At 44.8% G+C, this 19,259-nt stretch overlaps 1 protein-coding gene across 2 annotated transcripts in view; it reads left to right on the top strand.

The window, feature by feature from the left end:
- TMEM132B (transmembrane protein 132B) overlaps nucleotides 1-19,259 on the top strand; it is a 208,412-nt gene that overhangs the window by 151,365 nt on the left and 37,788 nt on the right. For both annotated transcript variants that reach the window (XM_059485436.1, XM_059485437.1), the window contains one exon: nucleotides 18,404-18,547. In XM_059485436.1, the coding sequence (XP_059341419.1) occupies nucleotides 18,404-18,547 (144 nt within the window). The remainder of the gene's footprint in view (nucleotides 1-18,403; nucleotides 18,548-19,259) is intronic.

Below are 19,259 nucleotides of genomic sequence, written 5' to 3'. Positions count from 1 at the left end.
TCAGCATGTGAATATAATGGACACACATGAACAAAATGATGTTTGTTTTTGAGCTGTTCTGCTAGCTGGGCAGGAAGCATTATTAGGAATATTTAGTAGCCTGCATTTATTAGTTGTACAGCAAGATGAGTCCTTTCTGCATAAATTAACTTTGTGTATTGTGTATATATGTATATATAATACAATATTTCTTCTGTACAGGCTGCAGTGAAAGCTTTCCTTTCTAAACAGTCATTTGTGTTCTGCACAGCTCCTGTGCAAGTTGTCACTGACCCCAGTGTAGTTATTTCTGATTTACATGGTCCCAGTACAGTTAGGCTCAGGAATTATTTTTCATGTAATTTCTATTTTTTAAATTAAATTTCAACAGCAGCATAAAGATGGAGCAGAGCAGCAATCCAAGAGCTTTGGCCTATGAACAGCTATTGTGTGTGAAGAGATTTCTTGCAAAGGAGCCTCAGCTTTACTGGAAATGCTAAACTGCAGCTTTATTAATATGATCAGGAAACTCCAGCCCAGAGCTTTGGGACAGCTTTGGGATATTCTGCATTGCTCAGTGCTGAAGCTGGGGAATCAGCAGTTCCCAGCCCTGCCTCCTGTGGGGCTGGAGGTGCATTTTGTGGGGTTGGCAGTTTTTGGTGAGCTCTTCCAAAACCCATCAGAGGCAGAGGAGAGCACTCTGGGGAGGGCAGGGAGAGCAGGCACTGCAAATTCCAGGGGTTCACGGGGAATAAATACATTTATTTATTTGTCATAAATGGAGGGGAAGGAACAGGCCCAGAGAGTGTCCGGGGGTGAGATGTTGGCATCACAGGAATGTGGGAACAAGGACAGGGAGGAGCTGACAGAGTTTTGCATCATCTCTGGGACCTTGGGCTTTGGGCTGGTAAATGCATTGGGATGGCAACAACTCTGAGCATTCCAGCTGGGAACGTCACTGCCCAAACCTCAGTGCCATGAGAGCAGGGTTGGCCAGGCTGCTGTGCTTGGGAGAGAACCCAAACCTGCCCTCTTCAATTCCTATTATCCTCAATTCTTTCTCACCTCAATTCTTTCACTCCTCAGTTCCTGCCCCTGCTTCTTAATTCCTGCCCTCCTTAATTCCTGCTCTCCTAACTCCTTCTCTCAATTCCTGCCCTCCTCAGTTCCTTGCCCTGACACACTGCTCACAGCCAGTGTTTGCTGCTGCTGCCTGTGCTGTGTCCCTGTAAGGTTGTTGTAAAGAGTAAAAGGAGAAGGTAGAAATTCTAACCCCAAAATCAAGCTTCATTCATCCCCCTTCCTCCCCTTGTTGTTTCCTTGTGGTCAGGAGCATTCTTATGGTGTTGGCTTGGCCCTGCAAAAGAGGAGCCGTGAGAATTGAGTGTGATAGACAGAAAACGTGGGGCCATTTGGGCCCTGCAGGGCCAGGAATGGGTTAACAGCCTTGATGTGCTCCTCATTGCTGGGGCCTGAAGTGCAAACAGAGCATTTGATCTCAGTGTCTCATTAGTGTGTCATTTATCCCGAGTGTGTGCATGGCAGAATGCATTTGATCTGTGCAGACTCAAAGCCCCTCATTGTTTCAGGCTCCATTTTGAAGCTCACCTAATGAAGAGCAAATTTCAAGGGGAAAACCACACTGTTAAATTCCGTGTCAGAACAGGGAGCTGCAATGGGTGTGGAGTCTTTGGATTGCCAGCCCAAATCCACCTCTGCCCGCAGAAATCAGAAATATTTACCTGTGGCATTGCCTGGTTCTAGGGCCCAGAGTTTCTGTGCAAGCAGCCTCAGCCCTGTGGGCTGTGATGGAAACCTTCATCCAGGGCTCCCCAGCTCAGATATTTCTGATTTTCCCTCTTTCCTTGTGGGCTTTTAAACTCAGAGTAAACACGGACTTCCCACTTCATCTGTAGTTTAAATTCAAGTATTACCTATTGCTTATCAGTTGCATAAGTTCTCTTTATTATGTAGCTTACACAAAAAAATGAGCATCAAGCTGTTTGGGTTCTGTATTTGTAAAATCACTTCAGCATTGCTGCTGTTTCCATGATGATCTGCTAAAGAAAAAGGAACATTCCCAGTGGTCTCTAGTTCCTATCCCATAATGTGAATTTCAGTCCACAAATAAGAATAGTTTGTTTTGTGAAAAAATGTTCAGGCTAAGAATTATTCACAGAAAATAACTCTGATAAATGAGTACATTTTCAAGTTTTCCATGGTCATGATCAATTCGCAAAGAGGAAAAGGAATGCAAAATTAATCAAATAAATTATTCATTATATTCACTCAACTATAGCTAACAGTGAATTGTCTAGACAGTAATTACTAATTTTTAACCTATGCATGTTCACATAACACTATTGTGTGAATAGGTTCAGTATACAGTGGCTTGAGATAATAGTAATGGATGTAAGTCAACTAGCAGGTGATTTTAATTGGGAAATTATATTGGATTTTTCTATTGAACTTCCATAAAACATTACATAAATATTGAATCTCTTCGCTGTTTTTTTCCAGCTGAATATACAGGCACACAGAGTTCTGTGCTAGTTTGATCAGTGCCTAAGCAAACATCATTTTTTAAATTATTATTATTTTAATTCTGCTGTAAAACTCTCAAGAAAACCATTAAGTTCAGAACCCAGCAGGAACATTTTCCATTTCAGTGATGATTTTCCAGCAGCAGCTTTGGCTCTTGAGGAGGGCTGGGGTTGCACTCAGGGTCAGGTTGCTGCAGAGTGGGCCCTCCCACTCCATTGCTGTGGCAAAAATCAACATTTTGGGGGTTTCCCTGTGTTTCCCAGGCAATGCAGGAAGAGATACCCTGCTGGGATTTGCTGGGTGGAGCTGGTGCTCCGTTCTGTGGGTGTGACAGTGCAGAAAACTGGGATTTAGATTCCCTTGACTTCTATTTTTATTTTTTCCCCAGAAATCTCTATTACTGTTGCAGTTAATCAGAAAAGATATTTAAACGAAAAGTAGAGGAATCATAATTTCAGGTGGATTTGTCGCTGCAGCTTGTGCCCTGTGGCCTAATTGGGAGTTGGGAATTTTGTGGCTCTGAGCTGATCAGAAGCTGTCATTTACAAAGCTCTTCCATCTCCCTTCAGGTGACTCGCCTGGAGAGGAAAATAGCAGGAAACCCACACAAACAATTGGAAACGGTGCAAAAACTAGGACATTGTGAAAGGATGTTTGCATAAAGTGTTAGTTTTGTGTGTGTCAGCTGCCTCCTCTGGGATCTGGCTTACAGACATTAAAACCCATCCACGTAGAGCTGCCATTAACCCTAATGCCAGCTCTGATTCTGACTTCCTGTGTGCTTAATGTTATCTTAATGCAATTTGATTTGGTATTTAATTGTAGTAATTTAATTAATGGTTCTGTAAATAAAAAGGCAAAGTTGTGGCCTCCTGCATGCACAGATATGCACAGCAAGCAGCTCCTGGGAGATTTGAGTTTCTGTGTCTTAAAGCAGAGTTTAACCCTAAGGGTGTATGATAAGGTGCCCAAATCCCAAAGTAACCCTGTAATGGTGTTTGCACTGGAATGTTTCAGAGTTAGGTCAGGCTTGTGGGAGGAGGGTGGCATTTAAACCCTAACCCATGGATTTCTCCCTGATGCTTGTGGTGGAATAGGTCACCTCTCACACAGGAACTGCTTCCTTGTGTGACTGCATTACACTTAAATTAGTTCACAAAGACTGGGTTATTAATGAAACTGCTACTAATTGGATAATTGCTATTAATATTGCTACAGAATCCTGTTGGCCCAGGGGGTTATTTGTGAGTCAGAGCTCGCAGGTGTTTCTAACCCTGCTATTGATGTGCCTTTGACCTTCTCTAACACATGCTGCTCGTGTCTGCTGCACACTTAAAATGTCTATTAAATATTGATTAGTCTCCCTTATAAACCATTTATAAATAGAAGCATGTAGTATAAATGTAACCTAAAATCATTAAGGCTACATGGTGTGCAAGTTAATAGGAGCAATGTTGGAAAGTTAGGGAGTGCATGAATTGAGGGAATTGGGTTCATAAACTCTTTTCTTAGTGCAGGATGGTGGAGTTCCCATGGCAGTCAGGGATTTCTCATAGCCTCCACTGAAGGTTTTCCTCTTTTTAAAAATTTATTTACAAACAAGAGCTGACATAAAACCCAAATCTTTTTCCAGAGTAGAGCTGCATAAAGCACAGCTTCAAATACTTATGCAAAGGAGGAGGAACATCCTGTGTTCACATATGGAGAAGAGGTCCAGGTTCCCCAGTGAAATGCAAAGGTGTTCTGCTGATGTTAATGGAATTCTGCTGCATTCCCTACACCATAAATCACAGCCAGCTGTTTCTAAATCAACTCCAGCCTAAACTGAATTCAGTATAAGCAGCGTCCCATTGCAGCACAATTGCTGCCTCTTAAGCTTGGAGGTAAATCACATTTATGTCCCTTCAAATCCATTGCTGGTATAAGGAGATCTGAGTAGGACCCTTTGCCTGAGCTTGTCTTGCCCTGAGCTTGCATTGCCCTGGGATTTGGTATTGCAGAATTTCCCTGAGGTGTACTGTGCCTGTGGGTTTATTTTGGACATCACCCCTAAGGACAGAGCAGATTCTGTTGTCATTAATGGGGTTGTCATTATTCTGTTGTCATTAATGGGGTATTTAGATAGGCAAGAGCCAACTCTGGCTCAAGGCCTGATGTGCTCTGAAACCCCACAAAGCAGGGTGGGAATGACAGGTCCAACCTCCCAGGCAGTGACAGCAATCACCAGGCCTTTCACATGCCAGGGGAAAAATCAGAAAGATGGAAACAACAATGAACCAACAACGGTTCAAATGCTTTCTTTGAAAGCATCTCTTGCCGTTGCAGCTGCCTCCCTTCTGTGTGATGAAATCTCCTGCTCAGATAAGCAGCAGGATCAGCCAGGCACAGGCTGTGCAGTTTTCACTCAGCACTCAGAGCCTGTACCTGACCCCCAGCTCTTAAAAGCAGAACAATTAAGCCAATCCCAAAGAGGATTACAATTGAGAATTAGAGGCTATAAATGTGATTTAGCACGGAGTGCTGAGCATGACAAATCATTTATGTGCCCAGGCCTCACTAGTTCTGCCATGAGTTTCATTTGGAAGCGTGGAGCAGGCTCAGCTCTGGCCGGGCTGCAGAACCTCTCTGGAGCACAAAATGCCACCAGTTCTGTCAGCTCCTTGTTCATGGGAGGCAATCCAGGGCATGAACGTGCCAGCCCAGCTCCCAGGTTGTTTCCCTCTTTGGAAAAGCTTGTCTGAAAGCCTGATTGTAGCCCAAGGACAAGGCAAGGTGGCCTCAGGGTTTTGTGTTCATGTGGCTGTAGGAGACCTTGATGCGAAAACTTGTCAAAACTTGCACTTTAGTGTACTCAGAGGGAAGAGTTTCTTGATTGTTTTCCCGCTGTGAGTTCCTCTGGGAGAAGTTTGTCTGAGCGTTTCGCTCCTCCAGAAGCTGTTGAGCGTTTCATTGATAAATGAAGATATTTCCCCATGCAGAAGGAACATTAATAGCACGCACGTGTGTTTGCATGTGTCTGTGTATTGAGTTGCCTTGGAAACAAGGAGAGAAAGCTCCATGGACCAGGACATGCTTTCCATTCAAGGAACACTTGTGCTATTGTAACACCACATGCAAAAATAATCCAGTTCATTCATGCAGTCTGAGAGGCTCTTGCTGCAGGGAGCAGCCTGTGAGTGTGGATCCTGTGTAAAGATGACAGAAATCATCTGTGATAGTGTCCCCAGGATGAGGGAAGAGATGAGAATGTTGACTCCATGTTTCAGAAAGCTGATTTATTATTTTATGATATATATTATATTAGAAGAAAATTATATATTTAAGCTATATAATATTTATATAGTTTTAGTATGTAAAAAATTTACTAAAAGAATAGAAGAAAGGATTTAATCAGAAGGCTTGCAAGGAATAGAAAGCAATGATAATAAAATCTTGTGACTGACCAGAGTCCCGACACAGCTGGACCTGTGATTGGTCATCACGTAAAAACAATTCACATGCTGGGTAAACAATTCTCCAAATCACATTCCAAAGCAGCAAAACGTGGAGAAGCTGAAGTTTCCCAGCTTCTCAGGAGAAAGGATCCTGACAAAAGGATTTTTCATAAAATATGTCTGTGACAGAAATCCACTTGACTCTGCTTTTGAGCATATTGCTGAGCAAATTAGTGGATATTGTTGAAGCTGCTAATAAGGTGGGAAAAAAAGGAATGTATGTGAGTTATGCAGAGCCCTGGCAATGCTCCAGGTGTGAGTTAAAGTCACCAAGACACAGAGCAGGCCTTGAGTGTTCACATTGCAAAACAAAGTGGACAATTTTACCTTATGTGTAAGAACAGCTGCTTCAGCATATTGCCCTCAAAGACAGCATGTTGAAACAGCTGTCCAAGTGTTCTGGAGGTTAATCTACTCAATTAATCATTGCGGGTTTATTTTCAATGTATAATCATGTTTGTGCTGTTCCTTGTGGGCACGTGAGCAAAATATTGAATATAAAGTTTTAGTCATCGGTGAAACGCCTGTCAGAACACTTTGAGGGAAAAACTCTCTTTAAAGTGACTCTTGGAGAGATAAATGGGGGCTCCCCTTGGAGCAGCTGGAGTCACACATTGCCCCCATCCCCGTGGTGCTGCAGAGGTGAGGGTGTGATGTAGAATTAACAGGTGTGGTTGTTGTGATGCCCAAACAATGTGCAGTGAGAGCCTGCCCTGGACAGAGGTGTGCTCTCAGGGTGCTGTGCTCTGAAAATCACACTCTCACAAAAAGGCCACAGCTCCCACCTCAGCTGAGTTCATTGTGCAGCATTTTGTGAATGAAACCCCAGGACCTCACACATTTTCTGCGTATTATTCACTGCCACGGAATTGTAAACAGCCACTGTCAGAAAAATCCTCTGGCAATCCATTTGACCAGAAATAAATAAGATCTAAACATCATTCCCAACCTTTCTAAATATCACTGCACATGTAAAAATAGCAAAATCTTTATATATCATATCCCAGTGCACCTTTCATGTCAGTGTTTTTTCAGTCAAAGGCAGGGTTTTGCAAGAGACCGTGCAGAACAAGTGGGAAGAGCTGTGACAAAAGTTGGTGAAATACAGACTAGAGCAGCTACACACAGCTAATGCCTAATGGAGTCCTTTCCTCTGCCTTGAGTTTCCCAGATTATATTGGTTTATTCCCCTCTGGACTGAATAGCAGTGCGTGCTGGAGTGAGGCTTTTTAGATTGAAACTCTGCTTTGGGATTCTTGTCCAAAAGGGAGAAAAAGCAAAGGACACTGCAGAGGAGGAGCTGCTGCTCCTGGCCAGCTGTCCCAGGCTGGCCCTGTCCCTGCTCTGTCTCATTTACCTGGCCAGGAGCCTTCCTCCTCTCCTCCACCCCTGTCACCACTTGTCCTTAGGGAGAAATGCAGGTGCAGTTTTATTCCAGCCTGTTCTCCATAATAGCTCTTGTCAGACTGCATTGGGTCTGTGCGCCAGAATTAATTGCAATGCTGCTGGGAGAAAAATCCCAAACTAAATCAACAGCAACCTGCACAACTGCCTTCATTAGCCAGGAGGAAGGAAAGCAGCACTGAAGTGCCACGTCTGAGAGTGCAACTGGTGGGCAGGGAGCTGAATGCCAGTGCCATTGGACAAAAAATGAAAACCTTTAAATAGAAAGGTGAGTTTGATGTAGTTGTGACTTCAGGAGCTTGACCTTGGTTGACCACTTTGTATTGGCATGAAAAGAAACTTGCAATAACACAAGAGAACGCAGAGGGAAATGTTTGATTACCTTGTGTCACTTTTTGTTAGAGGAGTTTTCTGGAAGTAGTTTTTGGGCTTTTGGAAAATTCTTGCATAGTAACAAATGAACAATGATTTTTGTTTCAAGGTCCTCTTTATCCATTGTTGCCTGGAAAAATTGAAAATGCAGTAGTTTAAATGAGATATTTGAGTCATCGTGTTGAATTTGATTTAGGTAAGAGTCTCCCTTTTTGGAGGAACACTTTGAAAACAAACTTTAAGGATCATTGCCCCCCATCTGTGCTGAGTGTGTGTCAGCACCAAGGGGTGAAACATCACCAGGAGGGGAGGATTTGCCTGAATATTCCAAGGTGTGGGAAAAAAGGAGAGAAGCCCAAGTGCTGAGAAGGGGAAGGTGAGGAGAGCTTGCTCTTTTCTGTGTGATTGTTCAGGGGAGCTTCCAGGCACAAGCACTTTGCAGCTGGAGTTTTGTGTCAGGTTCATGGAGGCCTTTAAGTGCAGCACTTTTCCCACCTTTTTGTTCAATTCTTTGCTAAAATGATGTGTCAAAATGCCAGAGAACCTCCTGTTTTGTTCAGCTGTGTTTTCTGCAGAAAGCCTCTTTTCCTGTGCCCCTCTGTCCATTTAGCAGGAGGATGTACAAGGAGGGACAGAAAGGACCTGGCCTCACTCCTGGCCTTCCTCCCACCTCACAGCTGTCAACAACCTGAAATTGGTAGTGCAAAAGGAGAAATAAATGTATTATCATGAAAACCTGCCAATTTTTAGAGGGAAAGTAAAGAATGCATGGTTAACAGAGGCAATTTTAAGGGAGATAAATTTCCTTAATGGAGGTGAATAGCAAATATTCCTTTTATTTGAACAGTCCAGCAGGGCTGACCTGATTTCTTTCTGCAGCTCAGGTGTATTTTGTGTCTCACATTAGGGAAATGGCAGAAAATGGGAGAGGCTTTCCTTCACTTAGATTGCTCTTGGAGATGAGTCCTTCAACACAAATTGGGTAATTCTCTTTTACCTCTCTTGCTGCACCCAGTTTATCTCCCTGGAAAATCAGAACTTTCCCCATTTCTCATAATGGAACAGGTTCTGAAGAAACAGATGGGGAGGTTTGAACTTAAATCATGTCTTAACGACTTTTAAGGGCTAATTATGAATACAATACCTTGGAAGCAAAGATAGAAGTCTTTTTTTCACTTTCCTTCAGTGTCTGTTGTTGGAAACCCAAGCCAGCCACTCTTTCACAAAGTTTACAAACAATTTAAATGAAAAAAATTAAATCTACTGTGGGATCCCAGCCTGGTGCGAGTTTGGTGCTGAGGTGTAAGAACAAGGGACCAGTTAAAACCATTTCTCAAGGAAATGTGCTGTGATTTTGATATTTACTTGCCTTTATAGAATAGTAATGGGAGACCTTTGTCTGTTTACAGAATAATTCTTTTGAAAACCAATAACTCTGTGTTGCTGAGAAACATTGATGTCACCCCCGTGCCCCACCTGTGAGGTGACACTGGAAACCCCTGGCAGTGGAACATTTTAAATTGTTTCAGATTAAGAGATTTTCAGTGATTTTCCCCTTGAACTCCTGCAGCTGCCAGTGGCATTATAAACTCATGTGCCATTATAAACGTTGGATATGCCATTATCCATTTAAGAAGGATGGCAAATAATACTGTAATACTGCATTTCTTCCTTTCCTTTCATCTCTGCTGCATTTGGAGCCCTCTGTAGTTCCTTGCAGTCACTGATGTTTGTTTTGGTGCACAGCTGAATTTCAGAGAACCTGCCAATAAAATCCCCATTTTTTTTGTTATGCATAAGGGCCACTTAATAGGAAAGGTGTGGAAATTGGTGTTTAAATTGGTCAGAACCAACAGCAGGTTTGAGTGTACCCAAGAACAGGCAAGGACCTGGGACTGAGGAATAGGGAATTTTCCTCATCTGCCCCTGGCCTGGTGGGATTGCCTCTGCCTCAGTTATTTTAGATGTATAATGAAAATAACTGCAATAACTGTCCTGTTGTCTTTGGCAGAGCTGAGAACTGGCTTGGAAGTCTTGTGGAAAGACTGGATACTAGAAGCAGTAGTTTAAATAAATCATTGTATACCTAATTTATAGAACAGATGAAATAGAGATGGGAAAAGATGAAAATTCAATAGCTTGATGCTGAATTCACAGCAGTTTTACATTTCTGTGGATACTTGGTCTTTATTATAGTTACTACCTCCAGTCAGTGCTCTTTTTAAAATTTTTTTATTACCTTCCCACAGATTCTTAACACATTCTTTCATTTGAGGGACTGTGTTTCCTAAAATCTGATGGACTCTGGAAAAATATTGATGTTCTGACAGCAGCAGCTCAGCTTTTGAAACCCAGATGATATTGTCCTAGTCTGCAGGAAATAAATACACTGCACAAGAGTTCACTGGGAAATTCAATCATGAAAACAAAAAAGGGATTTTGTTCTGAACTTGAATAAAAAAGAGTCTGTTCTTTGTAAAAGTTGTGCAGGAAAAGAAATAATCAGACACAGGGGCATGTCAGAACAAGGTGGAACGTCACACAAGGTGAGCAGACTGACAAATTAAAGTCAAGAACAAAACTCAAGCCAAGAAGAGGCAGAGGAAGGAAGTAAAAATCCTCCAGTAGTTCTGAGATCAGTCAGAAAACTCTCAAAAACTCACCTCTAATAAATCAAGGTTCTGATTTGAAAAAAAATCCAATTTTTTAAATTTTAAGGGTTTTTTTTTTTCAAAAGAAAATATTCTCAAAGTTGTCTTCTTTACACTTGATTTTCATGGAGAAGCTAATTTGTTTTCTCCAAACCAAAAGCATTCCCAGGCAGTGCCAAGCCCAGGTTGGTGAGATTTTCCTTGGTGTTTGTTTGACAGGAGCTGGGAGGTGGAAGGCAGCTCTCCCTTGGGTGCAGTGCCAGGGCAGGAGTCCCAAAATCAGGGAACAGAGCAGGGAGCTCCCAAAATCAGGGAACAGAGCAGGGAGCTCCCAAAATCAGGGAACAGAGAAAAGGGAGCTCCCAAAATCAGGGAACAGAGAAAAGGGAGCTCCCAAAATCAGAGAAAAGAGAGCAGGAGCTCCTAAAATCAGGGAACAGAGAGCAGGAGCTCCCAAAATCAGGGAACAGAGAGAAGGGAGCTCCCAAAATCAGGGAACAGAGAGCAGGAGCTCTGGGTGTGCAAGGATAGAAGGGCTGATGCTGCACTGGCCACAGATGTGATGTTTTTCTTTTCCCTGCATCCCATACAGCAGCAGGAGACTTTATTAAGTGAAGCAGACCAAAGGTGCATCGAATGTGAGTCTGTGTCACTGCATGGATTGTGCAGGGTGTAAATTTTAACTCCCAGGGGTGAAGGAAGCAGCAGCTGTGTGTGGTACTGATTGTTTGCAGTTCTGAAAGCATGGGGGGATAGAGATTCTCTCCCCTAATTGTTGACTTCAAGCATAAAGAGACATGTGAGCCCTTCAACAGGCAATGGAGAGAGAGAAATGCTCCAGAGAATCTCTGGTGCTGGCCCTGCAGGCACTCAGGACTCAGGAGAGGCTGAGCCAGGCTGTGAGAGCCCAGAGCAGCTGTGAAATCACCTGAACAGGTGAGATCAGTGAGTGCAGCAGCCTGGCCCTGGCAGATAACACAGCCCCTCTTCAGGAATGAAAGCAGCAATTCTCTGGGTGAGGCACAGATATTTCCTGCAGATCCATGCTCGTCAGAAAATGGAATCCTCCTTGTGCAGGACAGTGAGTGAGAGCATCTCCCAGGGCGTGTTTAACCTCCATAATGCACTTCTCAAATACAGCCAATGCTCATCCTGCTCTGGCCAGGCCTTTCGCCAGTGTTTGAGCTGTACTCAGGGCAAGACATAAACCCCACTTCTCCTGCCCCCGCCCAGTGACTGCTGTCTGTCCTCAGGAGATCCCAGAGCACTTTGCACAGGTCATGGCTGCTTTCCCAAGCATCTCTCCCTGCTCATACATGGTTTTCCCCGAGGCACAGCCCTGGGAAGGGCTGAAGGGAGCAGGGCTCTGTGTCCAAGGCAGGGAGAGGCACACTCCATCCATGTCCTGCAGCATGTTGGGATGTGGTGCAGACACGCTGTAATTAATTTGTGCATCCTTCTATAGCATTAAGCAGCTGTTGTACAGAAGGACATGGATTCCTGCCCAGGTAGGGCTGGTGGAAGGGGATGAGCACACAGATTGCAGTGCTAAACTCACGTGATCCACAACCTTATGTTTCAGTGCCTGCAGTTCTGCTCTCGTGAAGCTGAAGCCTTTTCAAGCCATGAGAGATGCCAGCTCTCCCACTGCACCAGGGACAGAGAATTCCCTCTAGAAAACCCTCCCTCAGCCCAGTCTGAAGGAAATAGCAAAGAGTTAGAGAGTGTCTGAAGGAAGCTTTTCCAAATGGCCATCCCTGATGTTGTTAAATATTATTAAGCCTGTGGGACAAACACACAGAGCCAGAAAATTGTATCTTTGACTGCTGATGGTGCTCAAGTGAATCTGATAATTATGTTCCATGGCAAGGCATGGCCTCCTTAGACTCCTCTGTGGAGAAAACAATGCCTTTGAGGAATGTTCAGATTAATTATTTCATGGCCATTTGAAAACAACCATTAGTGTATCAGTTTGTACACTCACTGCTCTCGAGCACAGAACTCTGCCCATTTTGTGTCCACTTGCAGGGGGATATTGTTTGATTCCAGTCAGAGGGGAGCCACAATTTTATTAAGTCAGAACATGATTATGTTCTTCTGGAACAAAAAGGGAAAAAACCAATATCTTTAAATGAACTGAGAAACTCTAAATATGCTTTAAAATGGTTCCCAGTCACCTGCTGCTGGGAAGGAATGGCTGGAGCCTGTCAGGAGAGCGTTCAGATCCTGCACAGATTTCTGAATACAGCACAAATTCCAGTGTGAGTGGCTGGCAGAGCTTTCCAGATTTTGAGGCTGACTTTAGGCCCTTTGTTTCTCGGCTAAAGGGGCCTGAAACAGGAGTCAGGAGCTCTTGCTGCCTGTCCTCTGTGCAGACATTCAAAATGAGGTTCACAGCATTGCTGCCCAGCTCTGCAGCCCCAGGTGGGCGCTGAGAGCAAAGGTGTCACCAAGCAGGTTTGGGCATGATGTGCTGAGCAGAAATGACCTGAGCCCAGGCTCAGAGAGGGTTCTGCTGGTGCACAAGGCACAGTGAGTCTGCTGACAGGCTGCAATTACTGCTGCCAAGTGCACCAGGCTGTGTTCTGAACCTTTGCTTAATGGGGGCAGATCTGTTCTGAGCTATGAAAAAACACAAACCCCAAACTGCCTCAGGTCACAGAAATGACAGTCTCTGTGTGTCTAATCAGGTTTCACCTCCAGCAGCAGGTTTTGCTTGTTCATCCTACATAAACCTCACAATGAGCTGAATTTCCTTCGTTAAAAAACACGAAGTGGAGTAAATCTCAGCTTTGGTTTCCATGAATCCATGAGAGAGCTGCTCTGTGTGCCAGGTACACTCTGCTGAGATCTGAGCTTCCTTCAGTGGCTCCATGGCAAAAAGACAAGTTCAGAAATGAGACTCTGCTGTGGAGTCTCTGGATCGTGCTTTTTTGAGCTAAAGCAAATTGTTTTTGCAGCACTGATACACATCTAGAATAATATTCAATTAGGCTAATGGCTGCTGCTCCATTGTTCAGTGAGAAGCAGTGATTGGGAACCTCTGAGCATGGCTCAATCTGCACTAATTCCTGCTGCACAACACCTGCACCTGCCTGGCCATCCCACAGCAAATAAAACCTTTTCAGAGGTTTTATTTCTATATATTTATATATATATATATATATATATAATTTATATATATATTATTTATATATATATTATTTCTACATATTTCTATTTCTATTTTATTCTATAGGTTTTATTAGGAGATAGAGGATGACCTCTAGCTTGGACAGGACAGGCTGCAGGGTTTGTGATGTCCCTCTGTCAGAACTGACCCCTCCAGCAGGGATGGATTCTCCAGGGATGAGGAAACAGAGCAGGGGATGGATGTTGGAGTGAGTGGGATGGAGACTTGTGCTGACACCTGAGAACTTGGGGAATTGCTGATTCCACAAGTGCTGCACTGAAATGGTGATTGCAGAGTAAGGAAGCAGCTGAAGTTCAGCTCTTTAGCGGGAGGGAGGAAGGAAAGGAAATGAGGAAGGAAAAAATGTCAAGGAATATAATCTCTTTGCAAAATTTTACATTTTCTAATCTTTCATAAACACATAATCCCAGCTGTTTGTTCTTGCCTTTGGGTGATTGAATGGTGTATGTTACCTGATAGAACAGTGGAAAATGGAGTTTTCTCACAGCCAGGTTTCATTAATATGTATTGGAAACCTAAAACGGTGTTCAGCCACGAGGGGTAAAACTACAGAATTGCTGTGGATTATAATAATTTCAGCAAAGCATCTAATTTATATATTAAGCTTACTTAATGGATTTATATTGCCTTGCTCTTTGATCTGAAGCAAAAGGTGGTGAATAATTTATCAAATAAAAAGCCCTCCCCTAGCCCAGCCCACACGTCACAATCTGCCCTGTAATTTACATTTTTTAAGAGATGCCGTTTCCAGGCAGAAGAGCTGCTTCCTAAAAGACTCCTTCTAATATTACAAATGTATTTTCGTGAGCTACACTCAGGGGAAAGAAATAATAATGAAGGAATGCAATTCTACAGACAAATGTTCCAGCTCTCTGCCTTCCTCACTAAAGACAGTCATTTCAGCTAAATGCCAAAAGGCATTTAACTGTAGCATTTGTCAGTGGAACAGGGCTGGCTTTGGGTTTCCCTCCTGATTTACAATGGAGTGTTTATTGGGTTTAGTGTACTGTAGCATGTTTTGTTAACCTCTAGAAAAACGCAGGCAGCTGGTGCATTAATCCCAGGGATGATTCCTGTCAGGGGACAGGGCTGCAGGGCTCTGGGGAGCTTCTGGCTGCTCCACGGGGCAGCAATCAGCTCTGCCTGACCTGGGCCAGCTCCTGAGGTGCTGCTTGAGAGATGGGTCACCCATTCCTCCATGGCTTCATTTTTCAGCAAAACCAGGGTGAACGTGCTGCATGGTGGGAGCTGGGGGAGCTACCATAGTCACCTGCCCAAGGAGCATTTAGGTCACTGTTTAGTTGTGTTTGAAGCACAGTTCTGGGAGCTTTGAGCCTGGAGCTCCTCAGCTGTTTTGTGCTTATCCATGGGAGTCATTCCCCACAATCCCAGCTCCTGGTCCATGCCCAGGGACAGCCCATGGGAGTCACTCCTCAACATTCCCAGCTCCTGGTCCATGCCCAGGGACAGCAGTGTTTGCAGTCACAGCCCATGGGAGTCACTCCTCAACAATCCCAGCTCCTGGTCCCTCCCCAGTGTTTGCAGTCCCAGCTCTCTCAGGGCTCCTGACACTTCTCCCATTCACTTTTCCCCCTCATTTGTCCAAACCCACCAGTTGTCAAACATTTACTAGGGCTGTGTGGCAGTGTTGATTCATATTTAAATAAAGCCATTATGCCAGCCTTGAGTTCCAGTAGTTTTCTGCTCTTCCTCTCGAGTATTTCTCTCAGTAGTGCCATCTAATCAGCTTTAGGTTTTAATTAAACAGCTGTCATTTGCTTCCTAGTTCTGTTGCGACCTGATGTTGTATTAAATTTTAATTTAGCCTGGGCTGCATAAGAAGTAGATTCCTTCAGACAACAAAGAAATGCTATTAGCAGGTTACAGTTGTAATTAAGAGGAGCTCTGCTGAAGTGCTAATGCAGTCAGGTAGAGAGCTGCAGATAAACACACATAATAATAATAATTATTATTATTCAGGGATGGAGCCTGTGATATGAATGTGTAGATTCCACCCCTTCAGGCTGCTGAGCTGAAGGAGTTGGTCAAGATCTGATCCCAAGAAAAGAAATAGGAAAGGATTCCCACTTTTTCACCAGGACCTTGCAGTGCCCACAGTCAGAGGGTCCTGGCTGATGTTCCACTGTGCCACATTGGAGAACCATCAGCTCAATGAGCCCTCTCTGCATCCCAGATGCTGCCAGAAATCACAGGGAGCTGAAGTTCAGCAGCTCTTTTCCTGCAGGAAACTCTAGCATGGAAATGCAAACCAAGCTTTACAGAATTTAGATGAAATGTTATGACTTGTTGAAGAAGCACTAAAAGGTTTGTTTATAAATCTACTGGACAGTCAATTAGTTCATATTTCTTCCTCGGGGGAAATATATTTTTGCAGTCTATAAATAGCCAGCCCTTAAGAAGGCTTTAAACAGCCTATTATATTTGTGTAGCACTCAGTGCAGGCATCAGGCCTGTGGGATATTGATTTCTGTGGTGGAGCTGCTCACAGAGGAGAGCAGGGTTTGTTTGGGAGGCTGCCCCAGCTAATTAGCACAGGGGCTCCTGTGTGTGCTGGGCAGCTCAGCACAGTCCTGGTGCTTGTCTCATGCTCATCTTTTATGAGAGGAATGCAAATGCCTTTAAAACTTCACATTGTCCTTCAGTGCAAGGTCTGAGTGCAGCTTTGGCACGAAGAGCTGCAGAGGGGGCTGGAGGCTTTGCCAGCCAGCATGGCCAACACCTGGGTGATGGCACAAACAGCACAAAAACCAAATGGGAATGGACCAGGCCTGCTGGGAGCTGGTTCCAGTCCACCAAGGTGCAGAGAGCCTTTAATCCTGGCTCAGTGTTTAATCCTGGCTCAGTGTTTAATCCTGGCTCCCTGGTGCTTTGATCAGGCTGTGACTGACACAGGCCCTGCCTGCCTGACCTGAGCAGCTCACAGCTGTGCTAACAGAGAGGCTGCAAGTGGAATTTGTTGTGTGCTCGCTGTTTGTGACCTTGGCCAGATGAGTTGAAGAACACCATCTATTGTTGGAGAATTGCTCCTCCCGAGCCCTTTGACCCAGGACCACCAGGTCTTCATCAAATATCTGATATCTGAGGGCTTAGGATATGTGGGGTGTTTGCAGTGGTGAAATCTAACTGCCTCTTCTCTGGCCTGTGGATGAATTACCTTCTCTTTGCTGTCTTATAAAACCTTTTTCCACGTGAGGTGCACCTAAGTGCTTTCTTCCACCTGGCAGTGCATTTTCTCCTCAGCCTGGTTCAAATCTCAGTCTTTGCAAAGGATTTTCAGTTGTTTTTTTCACACTTCCACTTCTGCCACACACTCCTTTCTTTGCCAGTGTCCCTCTCTCGTGGCTGGCAGCTGGTTATAAATGATCCTGTTCAGCACAAACAAAAACCAGACAGTCATTGACTGGTAGAACATCTGGTTTGTGCCTCTCAGAGAACAGAACAAAGCCTTCACTTATTTCCTGAGGTGTTATCCAAAAAGCCTCTCTGCTCAGGATGACTCTTCAATCACACTGGAGTGTGATGTGAGGCTGAGCACGTCCTTTCAGGGCTGTCCTGAGCAGAAATGGACTCCAGTGTGTGCTGGATGCCTTTGTGCTGCCCATAAACCTCTCTGGGGCTCTCAGAGGTGCCTGGCACTGCTGGTATTAGTGCTGCAGCTCATTTAATTCAGGCTGCTTTCTGTAGAAGGTTCTGAATATTGATTAATAATACATCTTAGCTGCAAGTATTTATTGGTCTTCTCCAGCTGTCCTTAGCTTGTGGTCAATGCCCATTATTCTCTATCAATCTAGCCAGCAGCCAGAGCAAATGATAGTGAATATATCTCCCTATGCAAGCTGCCATCAAATTTTTCACTAAAATCCATTCCTTCTTCCACCAATTCTAATAATGGAATTTAAAGTTAGATTGGTTTGAAGCAACTTTTTTATTTTTTCTCCTGCTAACTGGCAAGCAATTAGTTTTATGGAAGTTGTAAAATGAAAAGGGGATTGATTCAGAGCAGTATTTCCTATTGCAGGTTTTTTGAGGGGGGCAGAATGGATCCCTGTGAAATCCCAGATCATTCCTTGCCCCGTTTGTGTGTCACCTTTTGGGCTGGCAGTCAGCACTGCATCTGCTTCTGCTGATCCCCTCCAGCCTGGACCTGCTCATGCCAGGCAGGGGCCTCTGCAGCAACTCATTTGGAGTAATTAATCAACCTGAGACAGAGAGGAAGGCTGTGAAATGGAGTCATTAGAGTGCCAGCACTGTGAATTCATCAGGGTTACAGATAAACGTGGTTAAGCATCTCTAGGTGGGGAAATACTAAAACAATTGTGTATGGATGTTTTTCTCCTAATGTGTTTATGGAAAGAAATGGTCGACTCACAGCAGAGTGAGCTGGAACAGGAAGGAAGAAATGCTGTTGTGGTGGGGGATAATCACCTCCCAAACCACTGGCACCATTTGGGGCAAAGGGCTGGGAGGTTTCTGGTGATGCCCTGGAGATCCTGTTGAGCAGTGCGGTGCTTTCAGATCCCTTCCCTCAGCCAGAAATGTGTAAATGGGCTCAAAGGGATAAACCCAGGTTTGTCAGAACAGGCCTTGGTGCTCCTGATGCAGCTTTTGGCTTAGGAAGCTGCTAAAACATTGCAGGGAGCCGGAAGGGTGGGAGGGTCCCATCCCTGTCACTGTCACGACCCCTGTGCCATTCTCGTGCTGTTGTGCTGCTCCAACACTCAGCCTGTGTTTGTGTGTGCCCCCAGGACACAGAAATCCTCAACACAGCCATCCTGACGGGCAGGATGGTGGCAGTGCCAGTCAAGGTGGTGGCCGTGCAGGAGGACGGCTCCGTGGTCGACGTCTCCGACTCCACCGAGTGCAGATCTGCTGATGAAGACGTGGTCAAGGTGAGGCACCCACAGGAGTTTGCTGTGCCCAGTTCTGGGCCCTCAGTTTGGGAGGGATGTTGAGATGCTTGAGTGCGTCCAGAGGGGGCAACAGGGCTGGTGAGGGGCTGGGAACACAAACCCTGTGAGGGGTGTTTGAAGGAGCTGGGGGTGTTTAGCCTGGAGAAGGGGAGGCTTAGGGGTGATCTTATTGCTCTCTTAGAGGTGACCTTATTGCTCTCCTAGAGGTGACATTATTGCTCTCCTAGAGGTGACCTTATTGCCCTCTTAGGGGTGACCTTATTGCCCTCTTGGAGTGACCTTATTGCCCTCTTGGAGTGACCTTATTGCCCTCTTAGGGGTGACCTTATTGCCCTCTTGGAGTGACCTTATTGCCCTCTTGGAGTGACCTTATTGCCCTTATGGAGGTGACCTTATTGCCTTCTTAGGGGTGACCTTATTGCCCTCTTAGGGGTGACCTTATTGCCCTCTTAGGGGTGACCTTATTGCTCTCCTAGAGGTGACCTTATTGCCCTCTTAGAGTGACCTTATTGCCCTCTTAGAGTGACCTTATTGCTCTCTTGGAGGGCAGTGGAGCTCCTCCCAGAGGGGTCTCTGCTGCTCTGGGCTGTGCCCTGCCCATGGTTTCACAGCAGTGGTACAGAATGTTGGCACAGGGGGCAGGCAGATTCCTTCCTGCTCTGGCTGCATCGCCAGTCAGGAGTTTCTTGTA

This window comes from Ammospiza nelsoni, chromosome 18 (genome assembly GCF_027579445.1).
Source record: "Ammospiza nelsoni isolate bAmmNel1 chromosome 18, bAmmNel1.pri, whole genome shotgun sequence".
Lineage (NCBI taxonomy): Eukaryota > Metazoa > Chordata > Aves > Passeriformes > Passerellidae > Ammospiza > Ammospiza nelsoni.
The sequence above is the reverse complement of the archived record's forward strand: the minus strand, read 5'-3'. Positions and strand labels throughout refer to the sequence as shown.